General features: G+C 36.7%; 1 protein-coding gene across 2 annotated transcripts; it reads left to right on the plus strand.

Moving 5' to 3' along the window:
- Positions 1 to 234: 234 nt before the first annotated feature.
- kiaa0513 (KIAA0513) lies at positions 235 to 23,658 on the plus strand. Of its 2 annotated transcripts, XM_079825075.1 has the most exons (13): positions 235 to 304; positions 5,648 to 6,130; positions 6,810 to 6,909; positions 8,241 to 8,314; positions 8,965 to 9,035; positions 10,014 to 10,218; positions 10,307 to 10,347; positions 10,618 to 10,696; positions 11,745 to 11,822; positions 12,307 to 12,336; positions 21,294 to 21,374; positions 21,493 to 21,587; positions 22,115 to 23,658. In XM_079825075.1, exons 2-13 carry the CDS (start codon positions 5,760 to 5,762, stop codon positions 22,162 to 22,164), a joined length of 1,275 nt encoding a protein of 424 aa, XP_079681201.1. In that variant the 5' UTR covers positions 235 to 304; positions 5,648 to 5,759; the 3' UTR covers positions 22,165 to 23,658. The 2 variants fall into 2 exon arrangements, with proteins under 2 accessions (XP_079681201.1, XP_079681202.1); XM_079825076.1 differs by lacking the exon at positions 12,307 to 12,336 and having other exon boundaries at positions 237 to 304.
- Positions 23,659 to 25,471: the final 1,813 nt, after the last annotated feature.

A 25,471-nucleotide genomic window follows, 5' to 3' on the forward strand; every position in this document is an offset into this window, starting at 1 on the left:
TTATTAGTAATTGTTTTCGTATTAATCATGGTTTTGATGCAAATATTAATAATAACGAATAAGCAGGTGTGTGCAGATTTTTGACTGACACTCAAAAGTTTGCTACATCTTTCTGGAATACATACAAAAATACTGAGCAAGCCGTGAACAGTACAAAATGCGCAGTGTGCAGTCACGTGTCATCATGGCTACGTCACTGGATTCCCCCATCCGCTGAAATTGTCGCGCATGCGCATACTCAGACCATTTCATAGCAGAACATCGTACGCGCTGGGAAGACGAAGCTCCAGCTGGAACATCCAGGGTAAGTGTCATCTACTAACAAGACTTTATCAGTGGGCTTGACGTTAACAGTCCGAACATAGGACCTGTCATGTCCATCATCATGCCATTTCTTAAGTGCGAAGCTCGAACAGGATGTTACAATAATTTTTTTTAATCATTATTTATATTCATTACGTTGCAGGCAGAAACTCGTATACATGCATATATACGGGGGGCGTTTTATTAATAAAATTAGTGAGAGAATGAATAAGACTTCCCTACGTACTTAAAGAATTGTCGCTTTCCTAAAACGCATGGAAGTGCCATATGATTGCACAGTGTTGTTTACAATAAGGAGGTGGAGTAGAGGTTTCATTTTGCAAGAGTAAACTGAGCCACAGAGTGCTGGTATAAAGAAAGTATGAATGATAAGCTTTGAGAACATGGCTATGTCTCAACCTAGTGAGCTGCCTATCCAGACAGCATTTTTATAATGCCTGCTTATTGTATTTCATCAGTGTCTCAAGCCACCAGAGATGCAGCCTAATGCATTTTGGGATATTAAATTAGTGCTAATGAAAATGTGCACTTGTTGTGGAGGCTAAAAATAGTGCTGTTTTGACTGTGGGAAATGTTTCTGATGAAGCCTGCGAGTTGTCTTTTGATAAGATGGTATTTTGACAGGTGCTATTTTAAGACCCTAAACTAAAAGAAAAGGTCTAAAGCACTGGAGCAGAAGTGCAATTGTTTTCAATTGCAAGAAATCCATGCGACTACCTGCAACAGCATGTAATCTAGTTCCTTCTCACTTTCTTAAGATTTCTATTTCCTTTTACTGTCTGGGACTGCATTAGCTGGTATGGCACCTGACTCCCACAGTGTGTTGTGAATAATTGCTTTGTGTGCGGTGAAAGTCACTGGTTTATATATACTTGTATGTATCTACTCAGATGTGTAGTTGTGAAATTATGAATAGCAGCCAAGTATTAGGAATTTAATTTCCTACACCCCACCCCCTCCATGATCTAAATACTGTATTTTTATTTTAGCCTTTATTTAAATTAACAAAAAAAAATTTGTTTTTAATAATCGTTTAAGATTTTGTTAATTAGGGTTTCCCTAATAAATCACAACCATAGTGCATTTTTGGCATTAAAGGCACAATATGTAAGATTTTTGGATTAAAATAACCAAAAATCACTAGAACAATGTTATATATTTTGTTGACGTGTACTTATCCCAAATGTTTCCAAGAATGTTTAAATCCAGAGAAATAAGCAATTTTAACCAGGATACGGACCGTGTCCGTGCATCGCCTATGACATCATACCCGCGTTACCCTCAATTTACGGTTTTATTTTGTAGAAACCATAGAAACACCAGAAACGCTTTAATATATTATGTGTTTAATTAAACAGGTGAGCAACTGTTTGGATTCATTCATCGACAGAAGACTAATCATTGTTATATAGCTCAACACAGTTAGTCTTATTGTTTAAATCTCGTTTTCTTGATTTACTGATTTACCATGCCTTATATCGATCTAGCTTACTGCAGTGTGCAAGTGTCTCATAGTAGCCGCAGAGCAAACACGCACAGAGTAGCATTTTAACATAACTTTCAACACACTCATCTAATATCATAAAACAGTGCTGTGTTACCCCACATACACACATGACCTGAAGAAGTGGAAGCGTTCATCTGCGGCATAATAAAAGCTCCGCGAAATCAAGGCGTCATCAAGCTACGCCTTTGCTTTGAATAAGCCACCTCTAGCGGCAAATAATTACATATTGTGGGTGGCTTTAAATCCTATTCAACAGTATTAGAAGCAGTCAGAAACCTGGCATCCATGCTTGACTGCAGGCCTCATGAACATGACTACATATTTTTAAACTCTAGTGGCCTGAGATAAGAGTGCTCTTGTTTCCAGCCAAGCCGGGGCTCGTTTTTCTTGTCCTATTCAAATGCTGCCCATTGATGAAAAGCTCACGGTTAGAAGCAATTTCCAGTCTGTGCGCTCTTTGCTGTGTCTCAGTAAAAGGGTAATTTTATGTGACTTTTATTGAATCTGATGCTCTCTGGTTAGAAGCATTGATAGACTTTGTTTATGTGTCGGATTGGGCAGCATCAGTCAGCGGCTAGCTGATCAAGCTTAAGTCTTAAGTTCACAGTGTCGGATACAGTGACAGATATGAGTGAGGTTTCTGTTGAGGAAGTAGCAGGGCATGTTGCATAAAGATGCAAATGAAACCACCACAAATGAACCACTCTGTGGCCTTATTTTCACATCAGAGACAGTCTCTCACCATTAATACCTGATAACGATTTCTGCAAGCCTTTGCATATTTTTCAAGTCCAGCCGAAATATTACTTTTTTGTTTGTTTGGGTTTTCTCTGGTAACTAAATATCACTCCCCTGCATGATTAATAATTATTATCTTCCCTTTTATTATTTGGTTCTATACCAGCATGTAATCTGAAGTCTTTATATTTGCATTTAGCTTGTAATGCAATAAACAAATGATCTAATTCAGTGGTTCTCAAAGGGTTGAATACAGGTCAGTTCTGATAGCAGGGAAAGCAGGAAAAAAACAATGCCAAATGTAAATAAGAACATCTAATCATTAATAGATATGATGGCAAAATAAACAGACTTTTCAACTTATCCAAAACCTTTTGTTGTCAAAGGTTGTGGACCTAATCAAACTCGACAGTATGTTGGCATAAATTCATCTGTTGCTTGGTAGAATCTACCCCGAATTAGGCAATGATGGGACAAGTGGGTTGTCTGACTTTTTTGCTGACAAAAAAACATTAACAAAATTATGCAGGGTAAATTAAAATGCAACTCAGACTACATTAAATATGGGTTTGCTTGTCTTTAGTCGAGGATAAACTTGGTTTGTGTTTTGTGTTCAATTATTATTTTTATTATTAATATTAACACAATGTTTTGTGTGATCAGTTATTATTATTATTAGCAGTAGTAGTAGTAGTAGTAGTAATATTTTTTTTATTTAATGTAATAGATTATCATTGTAATATACTTTATTATATTTGTATTGATGCGAGACAATTTTTGGAAGAAATTCCAACAATAAAAGTAAAATTTAATACATTTAAATGCTTGCTTTTAAAAAGCATTTTTGTTTGCTTTTGAGTGATGAAAATTTGATGTTTAATGTAACATCTGGGACTTGACGCAAAACGAATTGAAAGCCACTGTTCTAGCTCACTAGTTTTCTAGGTTTTTTTTGACCGACTTGACCTTGACCACAAGCCAACCCAATATCTCCGTCCCCGAGACATTCATCACACATGTAATTATCTTTCTCTCTGCACTGCTGACTCCGATATCACTGCAGTGCTTTGGTAACCCTAACCCATTCAGTCTCTTAAACCAGTGGACCCGCTCACTCACCTACACCCACTCATCTGTGTCCCATCACTCTGACAACAGAACCTCTGCGCTAGGCCCCGAGGCTCATGAAGGGGCATTTTGTTGCATGGATGGATGGATGGATGAATGGAGTAGAAAGAGGGGGAAGTGCTCCAGTGCAGGGAGGAAGGAATATTGCAGCATGTGCATTTACCCTCGAATGCTGAGATTTATGAAGCTCCGGAGAAGCAGCCATGTGTAGGAGTTTGGTATCTTTAGTTATCAGCCTCAAATCATTCAAATAAATCACTAGATGGTTGTGTAGTATGAGTAAGGTATACAAATTTTGGTTTGTACTAGTATTTAATTAGCTAAATGACCAACTACCACATGCTTTTGAAATAAATGAACCATTATATAACCTACATACCATTACTGTAAGGTTTTCTTCTACTGCTCGCGGCAAAATATAGTTGTTTTTTTCCGCCTTGCGCCTCTTAATGATAAGTGTGAAAAAGAGGCCGGCGCAGTTGACACAATCTCTGACTCTGGTCACAGCGTGTGTGTTTGTGTGCACTTGTGAGCGCTTATGCCAGCCAAGTCACGCACCTCCAGCTCTGCATTACATAACCATCCTCTTGGTCCTATTGCATTTCTCAGGGTTTTGTCCAAAACCTAAGGGAATGGAGTTTCTGGCCTTGTAAAAATGATTCCAGTATAGCATGAATGATTGCATATCAACTTCTACATTCAGTTTGACTTTCAGAAGCTGCTGTTTAAAAAAGCTACGGTAGCCTTGCAAGGTCCATTGTATCGTAAGGCTGGTTCACACTGGTTATCACAGTGTGGATAATGTTAACCAATAGCCAAATAACTACCTTTCATGATCCAATCTGTTCCTTATCAAACATTTTTTTTCTCATATCCGGTTTCTAAATTTAACACTAACCATTAGCGTCTGTTGGGGCAAAGTGAACTTCATTTGGCAAGGAAACACGTGTCACTCGCCTTCAGTTGTATGAGAAGCAGATGGTATTTTCACAAAGGCAAGATTACTTATGTAAATTAAACTTTAGCATTACCGTATTTGATGGGGCATCTTTTTTATACAGGTTTGCATGGGAATTTTTCAAATTTGAGATGAATGGCATCATTGTGACTTTATGCTTTGTGTGGTTCTTTAAAAAAACCTAATAGAAATGCATGCTTTTGCACTGAGATTCTGTGCAATGGATTTCATAATCTAACATCATATTAACAAGCTCTGACAGACTCTGTGTTGCCTCATGCTGTGGTCAGTCTGTATAAACACAGCTGCAAGGAAGTTTATGACAAAAGAGGATGTTAAAGTAGCCTTACCGTAATGTTACACTTCTTGAAAATGTTTTGAATAGTTGAATTTATATTTATATATATCTCCTTGCAGAATAAAATTATTAATAAAAAAACAAATTAACACACACACACACACACACACACACACACACACACACACACACACACACATATATATATATATATATGTATGTATGTGTATATGTATATGTGTATATGTATGTATATATATGTATGTGTGTTAATTTTTTCTTATTTAAAAAAAAAAAAAAATGATTCTGCACTAAATGCATTTTTAAGTTATTTTAAGTGAAGACCTGTATAATATTACAAAAGATTTCTATTCCAAATAAATCTGGTTATTTTGAACTTTCTATTCTAAATAAAAACAATTATAATAAAAATATTAAGCACAACAACTGTTTTCGACATTGATAATAATTAGAAATGTCTCTTGAGCACCAAATCAGAATGATTTCTGAAGGATCATGTGACACTGAAGACTGGAGTAATGATGCTGAAAATTTAGCTTTGCCATAAATATTTAATAAATATTAAAATATTTATTTCAGTGTTGTGTGTGTATATATAATACATTATATTATTGTATAATAGATTTACTCATTTTTTATTTGTTTATAAAATTAAATGATTTTCTTTTTTTAGGGCCTTCTGCTGTGTTGACATTGTGGAGCTACAAACGGCTGTACCATCCGTGGGTTTTTGAGCTGACATCATCATATCTCTCCTAGTGACTGAATTACCCCCATAACAAAGCATGGAGGGGGCCGTGGTGAACAACCTCATAGACTTTGATTCGCCCCAAGAAGGGACAGTGGCCTCTGTTCTTGGACCTTCCAGTGGGGCGGACTTTTTCTCATCCGAGCCTCTCGTCCCTGAGCCTGCGAGTGACGCCACCATGGAGCCAATTCTACCAGAGCCCATGGCCCCCACACACACTTCCCACGGAGAAGAAGATAGTGATGCTACTGAATCTGCCGACAGTGAGAACGAGGGCGCAGAATCGCCATCACACCCATCGAGCACGCGCCGGTCCTCATCTTGCTCCAGTCACAGTACTGAGGACGCAGAGGAGACGGAGATACGAGCATTCATGAAAACCTATGTTGCAAAGCTCTTCCATGGAAGGTGAATACAGCTTAAAGGAATGCTTCATACCAAGAACACAAAAAGAGATTTTTCACAGAATGTTCATGTTGCTATTTTCATTATACAGTAACTATAGTAGCCAGTGGATATCAAACTCCAGAAAGCACAAAAAAATAGCACCATAAAAGTGCCTGTGTGCTATATTCTAAGTTATCTGAAGCCTTATGATAATTTTGTGTGAGGAACAGTCCAAAAGTTTTTATCTACTGAGAATTTCCGCCATAGCTCACAAATCTCATTCACACCAGATCAGACACAACAGCACTGATAAGACGCACTTAAATTTCAGTCTATTCCTCAGTCAAAGCTATTGTTTAGCTTTAGAAGGCTTAGAATATAGTGTTTGAATTATATAGACTGCTTTTATGGGGCTTTTTTTGTCCTTGTTGGAGCTTGACAGCCAGTTGTCACAGTGTACTTTTGTTCTCCACGGAAGTAAGGAAGTCACAGGTTTGGAACTACTTGAGGGCGAGTAAACGATGACAGAATTTAAATTTTGGGGTTGAACTATTCCCTTGAAGGAGGAAGAAACTTCACTGAATAATAGTCACATATTAACTGATGCATGTGTTTGCGTTTGTTCCTGTTTCAAGTACACTCTCCCTTTGTCTTTCTCTTCCTGACACTACTGGTTCCTTATTATTTTTCCCTCTCTCAGGGAGGACTTTGATCAGGAGGAGAAGGCTCACTTTGGAGAGCTGTGCACTGGAGAGAACGGGAAAGGCAGGGAGTGGTTCTCCAAATATGTCAGTGCGCAGGTATGAGAGGTGTACCACTGATCAATCATGAAAACAGTCATTGCATGACTTCTTTTGCAATTTCATTTTTACATCTGTGATTGATGGTGATACATTTTGGGTGATGGTTTAGACCTAAAACTATTAAAAATCATTTTCAAATAAAGCTAAAATAAAATAAAATATAAATATTGTAGTGAAAAACTCAACTTAAACTTAAAGAGACATACAAAAAATTAGGCAACTAACTTTGTAAGCATAAGTTAATAACTTAAAAAATAATTAAAACTAAGGGTCCCTTTATGCGACACCTTTTTCAACTAAAAACGTGAAAAAATTATGCGTTTTGGCCATTCATTTACACAACAATGGCATTTTGGGGGCCTGAAAATGCAAACTTGTGTGAAAGGGTTTAAAAATGCATATTTTTGAAAATGATCCCGTTATTATCATCTCCATGTAAACTATGATTTTGTGAAAACGATGATGTCGTGCGCATGCATATTACATGTTCAGTCTATAGGAGCATAGTGTTTCTTTATAAAGTGACATCACCAACCACTTTTCGCAGATGCGTGTGAACAGCAAACGTTTTGACAACGTCATCTGTATATATATTACTAAAATAACACAGTGTGTGTGAATGGTGCATATTCATTTCCGCGTCCCTATTTAACAGGTTACTGTGAGTGCCGTTGTGCAATGTCTCAAAAAACAGCACTAAAGAGCCTATTTTTGCTGTGTCATACTAAACATAAGAGAAAACATGTTGCAAATGCACTGCAAACCTATTTAGCAACACACTTTTTTGCAATGTAGGATTTTATGAAGCAACACAAAATAATGGTGTGAACTACACACCCATTGTTTGAGAAATGTGTTAAAAATAATTTGACTACTTGGCAGTTAAAATGACAAAAACACAGTAGGGATGCACAATATACCTTTGCCATATTTGGTTATCATCAGCCAATATTAAAGTTAATCTTTAATAACACTAAATATTTAATAAAACTGATCAATGTAACTTTAGCAGACCTCCAATTAAATATCCATTTTTGTGATGCCTAAATTCATTTGCTGCTTTTAAAATCATTGGTTGTAGATTTTTTTATTTATTTAGTGTATAATAATCTCTCATTTTAATAATTGCCCGTTTATTGGTTTTCTGAAAATAAATATCGGCCATAATTTTTCTAAAATGGACATCTCTATAAACGTCAAGCACAGTCCATATAGACTCTAGTGTACAGATCACTCAGTCTTTCTGAAAGATCAAGAAAACTCATGCAATGAAATACATATGCACAAACAAACACAGTTGTGATGATAACCGTGCGTTGTTTTTGCAGCGCTGCCACTCCAAATGTGTGAGCGAACAGACTTTCTACAGGCTGGTGCAGTCCTTCGCTGTTGTTTTGTTTGAGTAAGTACATCAGCGATAATATCTTGGGTTTATGTTTGACATTACATAGAAGCCACTCCAGCCCTTCTGAGAGCTGCTTCACCAGTTTTCTGCAGAACTTCTGTTGAGTCAGTTGCTGTGGTCGAAATCTTCCCCTATAAATTTTTAGTCACCATTAGGTCCCTAACACACATTAAAATGCCATTTTAATGTGTTTTCTTGAAGGAGTGAATGAAAACGAGTGAGTGAATTTGGACACTTGAGTGCGCCGGAAGGGCTGCCGCTTTTGCGTAGCTTGTGCTTGCTGCTTAATAATCATTTGAAACTTGGCAAACTGGCATCTCCAGTAGTAATGAAAGCATTTATCTTGACTCTGAAAAGGAATTTATACCTGTATGATATTACAATGTACCCACATTGGACCAGCGGTAAAAATGGATGGATAGATTATTCAGCTGCGGGCGCCACCCTCACAGTGCATTATGGGTGTTTTCTAGCCGTTGAGTGTACATCACTTGTACACTTGGGATTGAATGAGTGCACTTAATAATGTCCACTATGGTTACTACAAATGGCTGTCCCCTCAAATAGTGCCTTATTTAAGGGTATAAGACAGTGTTTTTTTTGCATGTGTGTGATGCACATGTGACCCAGATTTTATTGATTGACAGATGTCACCAGGTGGATGATTATGGTCCAGCCAAACACCTCATGACCATGTGCTTCACATATTACTACATGGGTAAGAAAGTTCACCTTTAATATTAATCATACTTTGTGGAATGTAAGAATCTGAAAAGGAAACATCCAGACCTCCTCCGACTTCCTGTTACAGCGTATGACTCAGACTTTACTGGCACTGCGTCTTATTGTTTCTGCAAATTGAACAATGCCATTTTAATGTGTTTTTTGATCTGGTATAAAAACTGGGGATGGGGGAAACATAGGTATATACTACAGTTCAAAAACAGTATTTTTTGTTTTGTTTTTAATACTTTTATTCAGCAAGAATGCATTAAATGTATAATTTTACAAAATATTCTATTTCAAACAAATGCTGTTCTTTTCTATTCATCAAAGAAACATGAAAAAAGACATCATGGGTTACATAAAAATATTATTATTAATAATAATAAAAAATGTTTCTTGAGCATCAAATCAGCATATTAGAATGATTTCTGAAGGATCACGTGACACTGAATGACTGCTGAAAATTCAGCTTTACCATTACAGAAATAAATAACATTTTAAAAATTTACAAAAGAAAACAGTTTTTAATTTTAAATTGTAATAATATTTCACAATATTACAGTTTTTACTCTATTTTTGATCAAATAAATGCAGTGTTAGTGAGCATTAGTCTTCTTTCAAAAAAAAATTAAAAATCCTATCGACCCCAAACTTTTGAATATTTGTTTGATTTGCTTAATTTGATTCACAAAAGAAATTAATTAATAATAATTTTTCTTATTGAAAAAGTATACACAGATCTATTATATGCAGTATATTCAACACTAATAGATTTGAATCCATGTCATGGATGTTGAGACTCATTTTGGAATCACATCATGACTCTTTAAATCGAAATCTAATCTTGTGGTGCCTAAAGAATCCTACTCCTAATATACGGGTACATTGAGTGTGACTGCCTAGTATGACTTCTCAATTAATTTCATTTTAATTTCTAATGAATATGTTTTTGTGTGTGTGTGTGAGACAGGTAAGTCCCAGCTGTCTCCCACAGAGCTGTTGGAGAGGCCCAGTGGGGGGATCGACTCGTACCTGCGCAGTGGAAAGGTCTGGCTCTCTGGGAAGAAGGATATCGCAGAGCGACTTCTCAAAAACACCTCCGCTAAGACTGACGTTAAAGGATTCTTTGGGGGTCTGGAGAGCAAACTGAGAGGACCCTTGGGCCGAAAGAATGAGTGAGTGATTTTCTGTCATTGCTATTAATAACACTTAATTAATGAAGCTTCTGCTGCTCACAAAGTCATCATGTTCTGTCCTCCTCAGAGACGCAGATAGACCTGTTGATCAGAAGGCCAAAACTCCCGGTAAAGTAGTTCACCATGTACCATCCCTGTGTTTTCAATCAGGTGTTCTCTAATTCCCTCTTCTCACCTGTGGTAACCTCTTATTGTGTCGTTACCAGTTTTTAGATATCTCACTTAGGGTTGTCTGTATTGTGGTTGTAAGACTTAGTGGTTAAGAATCTAGCACCAGTATGTTCAGCAAGACGCCTAAACCACATGGAATTGTCTCTGTAGACATGTGTAGGTGTTTGAGTTATTAACTGTGCTTATCTCTGCTTGCGTACCCTGTAGTTTCTCCCCCTCTCTCCCCGGATAGAAAAGAAGAGGAGAAAATGTACCTGTACACACACCTGAAACAGCAGCCCATTTGGTAGGTTGTCAAAAAGCTTTCTTTCCCCGCAAAATTGCTGAAATTAACAGCTGAGGTTGTGTCTAAAATGTATCCTTTCAAATAATCAGCATTTTAAAGGAATATTCTTGTTATTTACAATCCATTGTTTATGGCTTTTGTGGCATACTGTCAATGTTTACCAAAAAATTTGTTTCAAACAACTGTTTGTTTCACTCATATTCTTCAGAATCTAAGAATTTGCCAGAATCATATTTTATGCCATAAAATTGTTTATAAAAATTAATTAAAAATAATTGTATTATTAATCTTGTAAAATTACAGTAATTAGTAATTCTCTGTAATGTAAAATTACAACAATTGTATTCTCATTACAGTCAACCAGTAACGAGAAAGTCCTGACGGTATTTTTTTTTGCAATTTTTTAAACAATAATTTTTTTGATTAATTACCTTTTTAATACAATTTTACAATTTAAATAATATATCATAATTTTTTTTGCGTTACAGTAAATTTGGAAGAGAAATATTTCATTGTCATGAAATGACAAATAATGACAGAATGTTTAAAATCTTTTAAATACATTTTCATTTATGACATTTTAATATATTAAAATGTAATTTATTCAGCATAATTTCTCCAGTCTTCAGTGTCACATGATCTTTCAGAAATCCTTCTAATATGCTGATCTGGTGCTCAAGAAACATGCATTATTATTGTTAATGTCAAAAACAGTTGTGCTGCTTAATATTTATTGTAGAAATTGTGATACAATTTATAAAATCATTATCAAATAAATGTACTGCAACAAATAGGACTATAATATTAAAGTATTTAACAATTAAAATATTATTCAATTTTTTGCATTTCAGTAATGGGAATTGGACAGAGAAATACTTAATCGTCAAGAAAATAATGAAAGAATGTCGCATTACCACAGAAAATATTTTACGTTTGTTAAACAAAACAGGAAAGGAGGTGGGTTTAGGCACAATGTCAGATCATTTGTCACAGATGCTAATGTTGGTCTGCTTGTATCTGTTTCTGTTTCTCTTTTTTTTTTTTAAAGGCACACTTTGAGGTTTTGGAACGCAGCGTTTTTTGATGCTGTCCATTGTGAGAGAAATAAAAGATCCCCCACAACGAGGTGAGAGAGTGCAGGGTTTTTCAAAGTACACTCTGTAATTCTTATTACTCCTATAGAGCATTTCTTTTCTCTGTCTCCTAATATATCGTGCTATTAAACAAAACAGACTTCGCACAGCACCAAACGCACATGTTAGATTGCGTGTTTGTTTAGACTGCGTGTTTGTTTGTGTGTCTGTTAAAGCCAGAGGGAGAGACTGAGAGTTTACAGTGTGTTTGATAGATTGTTAGTGATGCTGAAATAAACTAGCTAGAAGTTTCAGCTGAGGTGCGTGACTGTGCCCGGTGCATATGACAGTGTTGCGGTGTATTTGTAGTGGAAATATCTGATGTCTGGATCCTGCAGCCTCTCTCTGTGCTCTTATGGTCTACTCTTCCACACTGCTCATCATCCTCTCTTGTCTTTCTTTCTCTCTGTGGCTCTTTCTCTCTCTATGCATGTGACTTTAACCCTTTTTCTCCCTGTGCCTTGCTGCCTCGCGCAGGCGGACGGCTGAGGAAGAGAAAGATGAAAGGTCTGTCCTTCATTCCGTCTGCTGCCCTGGACACTGCTAGACGGGAAAGGATAAGAAAAGGGAGAGGGGGGGAAGTTAGATCAGTTAGAATTAACTGAGAGTAAAAGATGAGCACAGAATAAATTGAGGGGAAAGTGAAGAGAGTTTAGGAAAAAGATGATACACTGACAGAATTGGAACAGCATTTTGAATACACACAATGGGCCTCATTCATGAAACACGAGCAGAACGAATTTGCGTGTAAATCATTCGCAAAGCCGCTCTGACGTACATTATCGAATTCGCGAAAATGTTCGTATTTTCAAGAAATTTACACCTTATCACGTGTAAATGGTGCGTAAAACATTTGAACTTGTTCTAATTTAGGCAAACTGATTACGTTGCATTTTGATGCGATATGTACCATAATATTTCACGAGTTGAGTTTACTGTTCAACTTTGGGTAATATGCATAGACTGTAAAATCAATATCGGTAATATGCAGTGCTCGTCACTGTCACTTTTTACCCGGCCGTCCAATCACAGTGGAGGGGCGGGACAAATACTACACCGATCAATCATCCCACTTTTACACAGACTGAACAACAATGGAGAAGTTAATATTGCTTTTTATTGCATTTTTATATTCAGTAATATTCTTCAAAAAGAGATACTAGTAACACATTATTGACATGGATATTCTGTATCATAGCAACCAAAATATCTTAGCTGGAAACACCACTTGCAAAGTGCTTTCAAGCACCACCAGCTGGCCGTTTTCAGAAGAGCACCAGGTGTTTTTTGGCTGGCTAAAAATGCTTTGTTGGTTGTTGTTGCTAGGCATATGGCCAATTAGTCTCTTTAGCGTTTTTTGCTAAATACTGGAGCCAAAACTGAGAAGGAAGTCCAGAAGATTCCACAGCGTTCCTAGACACGTCATTTGCAGTTGTAACTCAGGGGCAGGTATTATGCTAATAGAGACAGGGTGCATTTAGGCCACGCACACACCGGGGGAAAACAATCCAACACTCTTCATTGACTTTCGCCGCGTCCCAATTCGCATACTATCCGTGCTAAATAGTATTCGGAAAAATAATTAGCATATCCCATATCGTAGTATGTTGAAAAGAGTATTCCAAAGATTCCTGGATGGTCTACTATTTCCGGTCAGAATTCGAAGTGCAGATCGATGGGCACTCTAACGGATGATATTGCCCACAACCCATTGCGAGTTGGACGAGGATTCGATTAGGACTACAAACTGTTTAAAAACTACAAACATGACGGTTATGCGAGTTTGACGGTTAAGTAGAGAGGGTTATGCTGCGTTCCAGGCAGGTTTTTGAACCCGTAAATTACAACTTCAAACCACGACTCACGACTTTGTAGTGTTCCAGGCAAAGTCACGCCAAACTGCCTGAGCGCAAGGAATTGTGTGGTAGTTAGATGTAAACAAAGCATGGCGGACCGTACGGGGTGCATGCTCATTTACAATCATTTCTATCGCCAAAAGGTGCTTACTCCTTGCTTATTTGAGGGAAACGGAGGAGAAAAACAGCGCAGACGGCAAGAAAAGCTGTTATACCTTTTATTTTACGTTATTTGTATATTTGTTTCATAAACACTGCATCCGTAGGGGCTGCCATTGTTGCTTCGCGGGCTATGTGACGTCAAAACTCGTAACTGGGAGTACATCGATCTAGTACGAGTTCACGGGTGGGAAGTCACGGGTTTGGCTGCCGTTCCAGTGCACTTTCACGGGTAGAAGGTTGGAAAAACACGGGTCACGGGTTGCCTGGAACGTGGCATTAGATAAAGGGGTTTGAGTGAGCAATTATCAGTATTTAACCAGACGAAAAGATATTTATTCAATATTATCCACCTTATATTTCACCTGCAGCAGCATTGTGAAGTTTTCTAATGATACGTTTGGCCATTAACTTTTAAATGCATCATTATATTTAAACTGCAAACACATGAGAGGAGTCTCTGCATTAAAGACCCACGAAAGGCAGATCAACGTGCTACTACATTTCTCTCCAATATGGTAGGAAATTAAATTTAATGTGGAGGATTTGAACTGTGACGATGATTGACAGGGCAGTTTAAACGGTGACGGGATGCACTTAACTAAGCGACAGAGTCCGTTATAGATGACGAAGTAGTATGTCCCAAAGCTTGCATACTCTGCTGCTACACACTCAAAAGTATGTACTTTTTCTTCACAAAAAGAGTACATACTTTTAGGTCGTAGTATAAGTAGGCAAATTGGGACGCAGCATTTGTATTGCGTGAAGAGGCCTCCTTGTCATTTCTGACTAATGTCTAAAAGCTGATATGTGACAATTGGTGTACAGCAAACAAGCTAAGTTTTTATAAGCTGTCGACCCAAAAAAGCGAGCGTTTAAGACAAAAGTGGATACAGGCAATAAGACGTGAAGCATCAGCAGGAAGAATGGGTACATTTTGGGATCCTTACACTCCATATGCCTACGTGTGCTGTAAACATTTTGTCACTTTTAAGTCAAATATCCAAATGTCAGTTTTTTTTATTTTTTATATTTCCTGTCGCTGATTTAATTCCCCTCTAGTGGGTGTAGTTCTCAGTGTAATATAACATGTCATGCTCTGTCTCAAATGCCTGTATCCACTTTTGTGTCCTTAGGGGCGTTCACACTTGTAGTTCGGTTCGTTTGGTCCGGACCAAAAAACAAAAACAAAACATATAGTCCTGGTCCCCTTAGCGTTCACACTGGCATTTTTAACAGCGAACCTAAAGTTACCGAACCAAAGGCATAGGGATACGGTCACAACCTGATTGGTCGGCTTTTATGACGTATATTTCGCGATGGAGCTTGCTTACCGAACATTCAAAACAATGCTGTGTGCTGGATTAAACGCAATCATTTTATGAGTGTACATATGGTTTTAATTTTACCAGCTGAGAACTCACGAAGAGCTCATAAAATGTTCAAAACATTCAAAACAGCACCATGATTTCCTCCGTTGTATGCAGAAACGAAGATCTGCATATATTGATGAGGCACTTTACCCCTCGTTGCTCTACGTTTGCCCTCTACTCATTTTGGATACACCGATCTTTCTGCGTCGTCAAATCAGCTGACTTGTAGCGTCGCATCTTGTTCATTTGGAAGTGGACCGAGACCCATCTTTTTAGCGGTCGAGGTACGTTTGTTTGGTGCGCACCAGGGTTCGGATGGCGGCGTTCACATATGTTCATATGAACCACACTAAGGGCGTTTTCACACCTACCTTGTTTGGTCCGGATTTTCTGACTTTTCAGTTTGGTCCGAATCAAAATTACAGGTGTGAAACCTCCCCCGTACCACGGTCCGGACCAAACAGACGAAATTTGGTCCGACGAAAAGAGGTAGTCTCGGTCCGGATCAAACTGAACAAAGGTTTGGTTCGTTTCTAGTGTGAAAGCACTATTTTCTGTATGGTTCGGACTTTCAGACCATGTACAGGAAGTTCCTGTTTATGTTTAAATATTATAATGTTATTTTTACATTTCATCTAGGCTACATTGATTATAAAAAGTGAAAAGATGCGAAATATGTCAGAAGACAGAAGTTCAGAAATGATTTTAAAAGAAATTTTGTATGATTTTGCTTAGAAAGCCTTTCTTTAATGTGAATTTTGTTTTGTATAAATTGTATCTTAATTTTAATCGTTTAATCAGATAATTGCCTGGATTTAATAAATAAGAAGCAAATAGTCTATAGCAGACAATAATCGCGGGAGCGACCACATGCTTTGCACATGAACTGAGCGCGTCTCAAATCAACCGAAACTCAGCAGGCTACTTGTCTCACAAAAATGAGAAATATGTGTATATAAAGCTTGAAATGTCCACTTTTAAACGTAACGAAAATAAAATAGTCAAGCAATGCGCATGTTCAATAGTGGCTACGATATGCGTCCGTTCATTCTTTCTTGTCGAAGATGCTGACGTCAGACGCACGTCCGTTTACAAACCAATCAATGTCCAGATGCAGCCCACATAGATGATGACGAGTGGACGCAAGTGCGTCATGTAAAGTTCTTTAGTCAGCTCGCATAATTGCAATTTGAAACCAAACCAAAACTAACCGAATGTATAAAATGTATCAAAACATGAACTTCGGTTCGGACCTTGGTGCGGACTTTCAGGTGTGAAAACGCCCTAACAGAGCAATCGCACCAGGGTTCGTTTTAATCGAACCAAACATGACAAGTGTGAACGCACCCTTAAATGCTTGTTTATTTGGGTTAACAAAACTTCTGGGTTTTTGGTTCTGTGTTTTTTAGCTTGTTTGCTTGTCACATATCAGCTTTTAGATATTGTTCTGTTTTTCTTATAAGTCAGAAATGCCAGTGGGCGTGGTTTTCAGATTATGACGCGTGCCGCTCTGTCTCTATTACGAATGATTGTGCACACGCGCCCTATTTACGAATGTTTGGAATTCATTAATATACACACGTTTATCTACTGAATCCGTGGTATACGAAACATTTGTGAATCTGGAGGTGAGTTTTCATATAGGTTCATTTTACGCGCAAATTACTCAGAATTTGCTCATATATTTGCGAAAGATCATGAATTAGGCTCACTGTGTGCAAGGTTCTCACATCCAAAACTTGGAAATATCAGAGAATTTTGGTGGTTTCCAGACCTAAAAAAATGAATATAATGATAAAATCTCAAAGCACAAATGTATATTTATTTATTATACACTTCCGTTTAAAGTTTGGTCTGTATTTTTTGTTAAATGTTTTCTATTATGCTCACCAAGGCTCAAAAAATACAGTAAAATAGTATTACAATTTTAAAAAATTGTTTTCTATTTAATATATTTTAAAATGTAATTTATCCCTGGCATGGCAAAGCTGAATTTTCAGGATCATTACTCCAGTCTTCAGTGTCACATGGTCCTTCAGAAATGATTCTAATATGCTGATTTACTGCTCAAAAAACATTTCTTATTATTATCAATGTTGAAAACCGTTGTGCTGCTTAATCATTTTTGTCGAAACCAAATCAATTTTATTTGAAAATATAAATATTTTGTGTTGATGTATATGTAAATGTACTTTAACTTTAGATCAATTTAATGAGCTTTTGCTGAATAAAACAATTTCTTTAAAATAATCTTACTGACCTCAAACTTTAACGGTAGTGTAAATAAAATTCTATATGATAAATATATATTTTTATAGTTATGCTCCACTAGCAATGTCATTCTTATCACATATGACTGGAAAATGAATGGAAATGTATTGGTCAAGTGAATTACTGCGCTATGACTATCAGCGCAGGATCCAGTCAGGAAGCTGTGTAACATTCTGATAACATTTTCATCAGCACTCAAAGGAAACGTTACAGTGTTTGAGGTCCGCCAAAAAAGTACTGACTCATGTCACATTGTCCTTTTTATTACGTTGTCTACACTGCTCAACTTTGCTCTCAAAGACACTTTATCAATACTAAAATACTACAGGATTGTAACAAAAAAATGAGTGTCATATCTGTTCTGACAAACATTGATAAACTATATACTTACTAAGTCAGTATAGTAAAATAAATACTCTTTTTAAAAAGGAAGAGAGAATGCTTTTTTGTTGTTGATTTCAAAAGCCTTGCATCCAATCAAACACAGTATTTTGGCATGGTATATCAACTTCATCTGGCCAGCATGGACAGGTTGCATGACATGCTCTCATTATCGAAAACAATAATATTAATAGATTTCAGTGTTTAACCAGGGACATTTTTGTTTACTTTTGAATGGTAAACAATTTTGGGACTGTTTTGGGGTCACCATTTGATCTGTGTCCTGGAACCAGTTGCGAATCGCTGATTCGCTCTTTGGCTTTTCCTCTTTGACACTGCATTATTTTCTGTATCATTGCATGCATTCAGGAGTGTGTTGTCTTCTTAGTGCCTATTCATTGCAATGTCAATTGCTAACCGCTTTAATTGTTAATAGTGTTTGCTAAGAGAAGCATCACTATTACTAGTGCTCATACTTGCTGTTAGGGGTTCGTTCAGATCCCCAGCCGTAGGTATTAAACTTTGGCATGTATTTCGTCTCACACTGTTTGTGCTACTGACATAAATGATTCCTCAAATCATTTGGCTTGTTGAAGGGAGGTGTGCTATTATAAGTGTTCAGATGTAAGATTTTCACCTGGCAGGCTGAAAAAAAAAATATATAATAATAATTCAGTAAGAGCTTATTTATTTTTAGTAAAGGAACATTTTGTACATAGGAAAAAAAATGCATAGTTGTTTGTTTGCCTGAGATCTTTTTCTTGGTTGTGAGCTGAATGCTGTGGTTCTGTATTGCTCATATGCTTTTTATTATTTAAATTATTGTCGTTTTTGTTTTGATTCTTTGTGAATCATGGCTACAGCTGACCACTCACTAACCCTTATTCTGAAATGTTTGTTGGATTTTGCATGAGCACCAATGTATGGCTAATACACATTTGTCCTTTTGTATGATCGTTTTTATACCTATTTAACTCTCTAAGCACATTGTAATGTGTTTAAAATGTTTCTGAGTGACCTTCTACATTATTATTATTATTGATGGTCTCTCATGCTTAAAAGGGATGGTTCACCCAAAAATGAAAATTACCCCATGATTTACTCACCCTCAAGCCGTCCTAGGTGTATATGACATTCTTCTTTTAGACGAATACAATTGTAGTTATATTAAAATATGTCCTGGCTCTTTCAAGCTTTATAATGGCGTCCATATTTTTTTTACAGTCTATGGGCTGCCATTCTGTTAGAAAGAATAAATTCCTTTGTGAGAGACTATGAGCTTTGTAACTTTGCAGTTCGTATACAAGCACAAACAGATACATTACACTAAAGGAAGCATCCTTATCGTGTTTAAATCTATTCCACATAATTCAGCACATCAAAATAAGTGCAGACACTAAATTAAAAATAATTTAGGGTCAAATTTTACTACGTGACGTCACCCATAGGATTCTGAAGAGCAGTTTTGAAATGTAAAGTAGGGTCGAGCTGGCCATTGCCATCTTGGCAGCGCGTCACTCCCGGATAACAGAAAATGGGCAAACAGGCGGGACGTGGGCGGAGCTGAGGTGACGTGATGACTAACAGACAGCAGACAAACGGCAATCCACCTGTCACTCAAAGTGGCCACGCCCTTAATTATGCAGAACTTTAAGGCTTTTATATAATGTAAACGAATGAGTTATGAAAAAAAAATTCACCCCCCTCACAGTTGTCATGAAGGGCAAAATTGGATATATAGACCAAAACCACAATTTGTACCAGGCTGTAAACAATTTTTTTTTTTTCTGCTGTAAAGTTGGGCATCTTAAAGGGTTAGTTCACCCAAAAATGAAAATTCTGTCATTAATTACTCACCCTCATGTCGTTGGACACCCGTAAGACCTCCGTTCATATTCGGAACACAAATGAAGATATTTTAGTTGAAAGCTGATGGCTGAGAAAGGCTTCACACAGGCCTCCATTGGCATTCAGTACATTGACACTTCCAAGATCCATGAAAGGCACTTAAAACGTCGTTACAAAGTCTATCTCACCACAGTGGCTCTACAATAATCATACAATGCGACGACAATAGTTTTTGTGCGCAAAAAAAAATCAAAATAACACCTTTATCCAACTTGTTCTCGACTTCCGTGTGCGCCTCCACGACGCATGCGCGAGAATATGACGCAGATCCGGCGTTCGGACATATGACCCAGAAGCGATTTGTTTACGAGCAGAGGAAGACGCGCGTGTCTAAGCTGTTGGATTCTACATTGATCGTGCTTTAGGTCTCGGCGTAGTGCTCAAAATGGAGCTTAAGTGTGTATTTCATCGATTCCCGAACACCGGCGCTACGTCATATTCTCGCGCATGCGTCGTGGAGGCGCACACGGAAGACAAGAACAAGTTGGATAAAGGTGTTATTTTGATTTTTTTTTGCGCACAAAAACTATTGTCGTCGCATTGTATGATTATTGTAGAGCCACTGTGGTGAGATAGACTTTGTAACGACGTTTTAAGTGCCTTTCATGGATCTTGGAAGTGTCAATGTACTGAATGCCAATGGAGGCCTGTGTGAAGCCTTTCTCAGCCATCAGCTTTCAACTAAAATATCTTCATTTGTGTTCCGAATATGAACGGAGGTCTTACGGGTGTCCAACGACATGAGGGTGAGTAATTAATGACAGAATTTTCATTTTTGGGTGAACTAACCCTTTAACATGGGGCTCAATGAGAGATTCTGCTCCCTTCTGGAGCCTGTCCCTAGCGGCCAGTCGATGAATTGCAGTTTAAGTCACTTCCGTATTGGCTTCAAGAGAAACTAGGGGAGGTTGCCGCTTGTGGCAGCCCAAAAAAGTTGATCCATCCATTATAAAAGTAATCCACATGGCTCCGGGGGGTTAATAAAGGCCTTCTGAAGCGAATCGAAGGTTTTTGTAAGAAAAATATCCATATTTAACATGTTATAAAGTAAAATATCTTGCTTCCGGCAGAACCGCATTCCGTATTCAACTTATGCTACGTCTGATGTCATTGTTGCTCCAGTTTTATGCCTTTTTCATAAGCGTTTTGAACTGCGAGAGATGTTGCACTTTCTGCGTAAGTTGAATACGGAATGCAGTCCGTTTAAAATATGGATATTTTTCTTACACAAACCCATCGATTCGCTTCAGAAGGCCTTTATTAACCCCCCGGAGCCGCGTTTATTACTTTTATAGTGGATGGATGCACTTTTTTGGGCTTCAAATTTTGGGCTCCCATTTACTGGACATTTTTTAATATAACGATTGTATTCGTCTAAAAGAAGAAGGTCATATACATCTAGGATGGCTTGAGGGTGTGTAAATCATGGGCTAATTTTCACTTTTGGGTGAACTAACCCTTTTAATGAGAGTCAGTGGCCTCTGACCTTGACCTCTGTATTTTTGTACCTTTTTAGAGAAAAGTGGTGTCATATGACCCAGGAAGAGAAAGACGATAGCTCCAGATTTAATGAGAATATCACCTTCGGTCAACTGGGGTGAGTCTCATGGCATTTTTCTCATTTTATACAATATTGACAAAAACAATGATCACTGCATGTTTAGACATTGTTTTGTATATTCATATGCTCACATATATTTGTTCTGTTTGTCTAGGACATTCACTCATAACATGGTGGCATTTGGACTGAGCAAGAAACTTTGCAATGACTTCCTGAAGAAGCAGGCAGTCATTGGAAATCTGAATGAAGGTAGTGTAATTTTCCACATTTGAAAAATAATTACAGTACTGTTCAAATATTTGGGGTGAGTATTTTTTATGTTTTAAAGGATGCCTCTTATGCTCACCAAGGCTGTATTTATTTAATCAAAAATACAGTAAAAACTGTAATATTGTGAAATATTAGTACAATTTAAAGTAATGTTTATTATTTTAAAATGTTATTTATTCCTGGGATGGCAAAGCTGAATTTTCAGCATCATTACTCCAGTCTTAAGTGTCACATGATCCTTCAGAAATGATTATAATATGCTGATTTGGTGCTCAAGTAACATTTCTTATTATTATCAATTGTTGTGCTGCTTAATATTTTTGTGTAATTAGTTCAAAGTTCAAAAGACAATAATTTATTTAGAATAGAAACATTTTGTAACATTATAAATGTATTTACTGTCACAACTGAATGCATCACTGCTGAAAGTATTAAAGTCAAATTCTTGATTTTGAATGGTAGTGTATGTATTAATATGATTTACACTTTTTATTATCCTCTTTCAGAGCAATACAAGCTGCTGTGTGATCACATTGAGCAGATGGCTGCTGAGTGAATATCCAAAATCATCTAAACTCTACCATCTACATCAGCACATCCATTTGATCTCTAATAAGCAGTATTCCACAAATGCCAACACGTACAGAAATCATGCATCTAAAAAGGTTGGCATAGATCAGCCAAATCCCATGAAGCTTCAGTGTCCAGCTGCAGTGTGGGAACGGTTCATTTTTGTCGAAACTGCAACAATGTGACAAAATATGCACATATACTGAAATAGCAATATGGCTCACAGTTTTCAAGCATCATAAGACACAATATCTGTCATTTATATATTATATGGAATTCATATTGTGTGACGTGAATATGATGCAAAACACATCCTCAGACCCAGTCAGGTAAAATATTCCCTTAGTTCCTTCCCTTAAAAGCTATAGTACTAAAAGTGTCCTTTGAGCAAGTTCAATGACAAATAATGAACAAAATGACAGTCTAACAATATCAGTATTTCAATACAACAAAACGTTTTAATATATCAATATTAAAATTCTCTACTGGGCCTGTCGTATGTTCCCATCTATTGCATTTCTCTGGTTTTGTGTTCTTCCTGTATGGATAAATTGAGTATTAATAGTGTTTGTGACTACATGGACACTGGAACTATGTCTCTTCCCCTGTTTAAAGTGCCTTTAGTCCTTTATTAAGCAGTGATCTTCCCAATTTAGAGCGATCAAGCCTGTGTCAGCATGCTGTTATCCTCCCATGACTCTCTGGGTTAGCACTCGTAAGTTTGCGCACCCTGCCAGTAGATGTTTTAGTGTTGTGTGGATAATGCTCGTGTTTTGTATTCGAGACGTTTAAAGAAAAGTATCATGCTGTAGCTGTTTGGGTGTCGTACAGTGTTGTGTCTTTAACGCATGGTATGCATGCATATGTTGTTCCATCTACTTACACTGTTGTGCAATTACATTTCAAGCCAATAGAGGGCAATCATAACCCTCCGCTTCGACTGTAGATCAGTGAAGGTGAATGTCAACCACTGAGTGGGGTCTTCAAGAGCTTGTATTGAATCAAATGTCCTCAATGTGAGGAAAAAAGAAAAGCTAATATATTTGGTTTGTAAATATGTTGTTTTGTTAACAGAATAATGAGGAACGGGCTGGTTTCAAGGGATCGTCAGAATGTTGGGGGTTTATTTATTTGATGTCTGTATGTGTTGTACATGGGCGCATGGTTGTATCAGGAATTTGATTTGGTCTAGTCTTTGCGTCTCTCAGATGATGTTGTTAATATTGTGCTGTCTATGTAAATGAATGTTCATAGTAAGCTCTGTCGTCTGCATTGTAATTTTCCCAAGTGCCCTGAATTTCCTATTGAAACGTACCTGGAAACCGACGAGAGAAGTTTTGTCCTGTTTATTAAAAAACAAAAAGTAACTTTCTTGTCCTCTTTCTATCATTTTGAGTAATTCTAAAAAGTATGAAAGCCTCTTTAACATAAATACAAGCCATGAATTGAATTAAATGAGAATAATTAAACCAATATTCACAAGAAAACGTGTATTGTTTGAAACATTCTGGTCAGAGAAAGAAATTAAGAAATGTCTTGAATTGCCTGTGGGAAGTTTGTATATATATATATATATATATATATATATATATATATATATATATATATATATATATATATATATATAATTTCATGTTTATAAACATGAAATTCACTTTACTTGATATTGGGGAAAATGAAAACTAACTTGAGCCTTTAAATTTGTGCTTAGAATATTTTATCCCGTTTCTTTAGACATACACTATAAAGCAACCAAAATTGGGGTTGGTAAGGAAAAAAAATAATTAAAAAAAAGTATTTTATTCTCATCCTGGCTGTATTAAAAATACAGGAAAAGCAGTAATATTGGGAAATATTATAACAATTTAAAATACTTTATATATATATATATATATATTTTTTTTTTTTTTTTTTTAAAGATCATTTAATTTATTAAATTAATAAATTTGTAATTTATTCCTCTGATGGCAAAGCTGCATTTTCAGCATCTCTACTTTTAAATGATCACATGATCCTTCAGAAATCATTCTAATATTCCGATTTGGTGCTCAAGAAACATTTCTTATTATCAATGTTGAAAACAGTTGTGCTGCTTGATTTTTTTGTGTGGAAACCATGATACATTTTTTCAGGATTCTTTAATGAATAAAAGTTGAACAAAACAGCATTTATTTTAATGCAAAGCATTCCAGCTGAATAAAAGTATTCATTTATTTCAAAAAGATATGCACATACCAGCCAGGAGTATTTTCAGTAGCATTATGCCATAATATAGAATAATAAAATGGTACACTTTTTAGGCTGGGGAGGGGGGATCTTATAAGATCATGCTGATAACGTGTTGCTGAGTGTGTCCGTGCAGATTCAGCTCAATGTGGGAGTGTTTAAGGCTCCCCGGTGAAGAAAACTGCCAAATGGCTGCCATGGCTGGCTGTGTGTATAAATAAACAGCCGTCACACTGGCCTGCACTGATTGGACACACAGTAATGAGCTGTGAAAGGCCAAGCACTGGTGTCACACACTGAGAGCTCTACTGCTAATTAATCCCAGACCCCATCAAACAATATAAACTCTCCTTATCTTCAACAGTTGGTGATTGATCACATCCTTCTTCACTTTCTTACTTCCTTTCTTCTTTCATTTTCATGGTCTTTCTTTGACATTTTTTTTGTTGTTGTCAGGAAATGGTGCATTTGTGCCAGAAACCTCTTTCTTTTTGTAATTAATTACAATTTATATGCGACATGGTGATTTTCTGCACTTTCAGTTCCCATTGACTTCCATTACATGGACAAAAAAATTATTTATTTTATTCGTCCTTTATTTAACAAGAAAAATAAAAACTAAAACAAAAAATAAACTCTTTTTAAAGGGATAGTTCACGGCACAATTTTGTCTCACCTTCATGTTGTTGCAAACCATGATTTTCCTTTTTCTGTTGAAGACAAAATAAAATATTTTTAAAGAATGTCGGATGGCACCCATTGACTTCCATAGTAGGAAAAACAAATGCTATGGAAGTCAATGGGTGCCGTCAATCTGGTTACCAACATTCTGGTAACATGAGGATGAGTAAATGATGACAAAATGTTCCTTGTTTGGGGGGAACAAAGATATGATGGCAATAGACCCAAAATACATTTGTAGATGAATATCAATGCTTCATTTTCCAACATGTTCTATTATACAGTTCACAATGATGAGTTCTGAAATTACAATTTGTTTTAAACCTGAGTGCACCAGGATACATTTAAAAGGAACACAAAAATTTGGTAAATGCTGATTTGTTGAA

The sequence above is a fragment of the Gobio gobio genome (genome assembly GCF_949357685.1).
Source record: "Gobio gobio genome assembly, chromosome: 9".
In the NCBI taxonomy this organism is placed as follows: Eukaryota; Metazoa; Chordata; class Actinopteri; order Cypriniformes; family Gobionidae; genus Gobio; species Gobio gobio.

Bases quoted from the DNA above. Each gene is read 5' to 3' on its own strand.
- kiaa0513 (XM_079825075.1), top strand. From the start codon at position 5,760: ATGGAGGGGGCCGTGGTGAACAACCTCATAGACTTTGATTCGCCCCAA. The intron at 10,348-10,617 runs GTAAAGTAGTTC...CGTACCCTGTAG, and splicing joins TCAGAAGGCCAAAACTCCCG to TTTCTCCCCCTCTCTCCCCG. The intron at 21,588-22,114 runs GTAGTGTAATTT...ATCCTCTTTCAG, and splicing joins CATTGGAAATCTGAATGAAG to AGCAATACAAGCTGCTGTGT.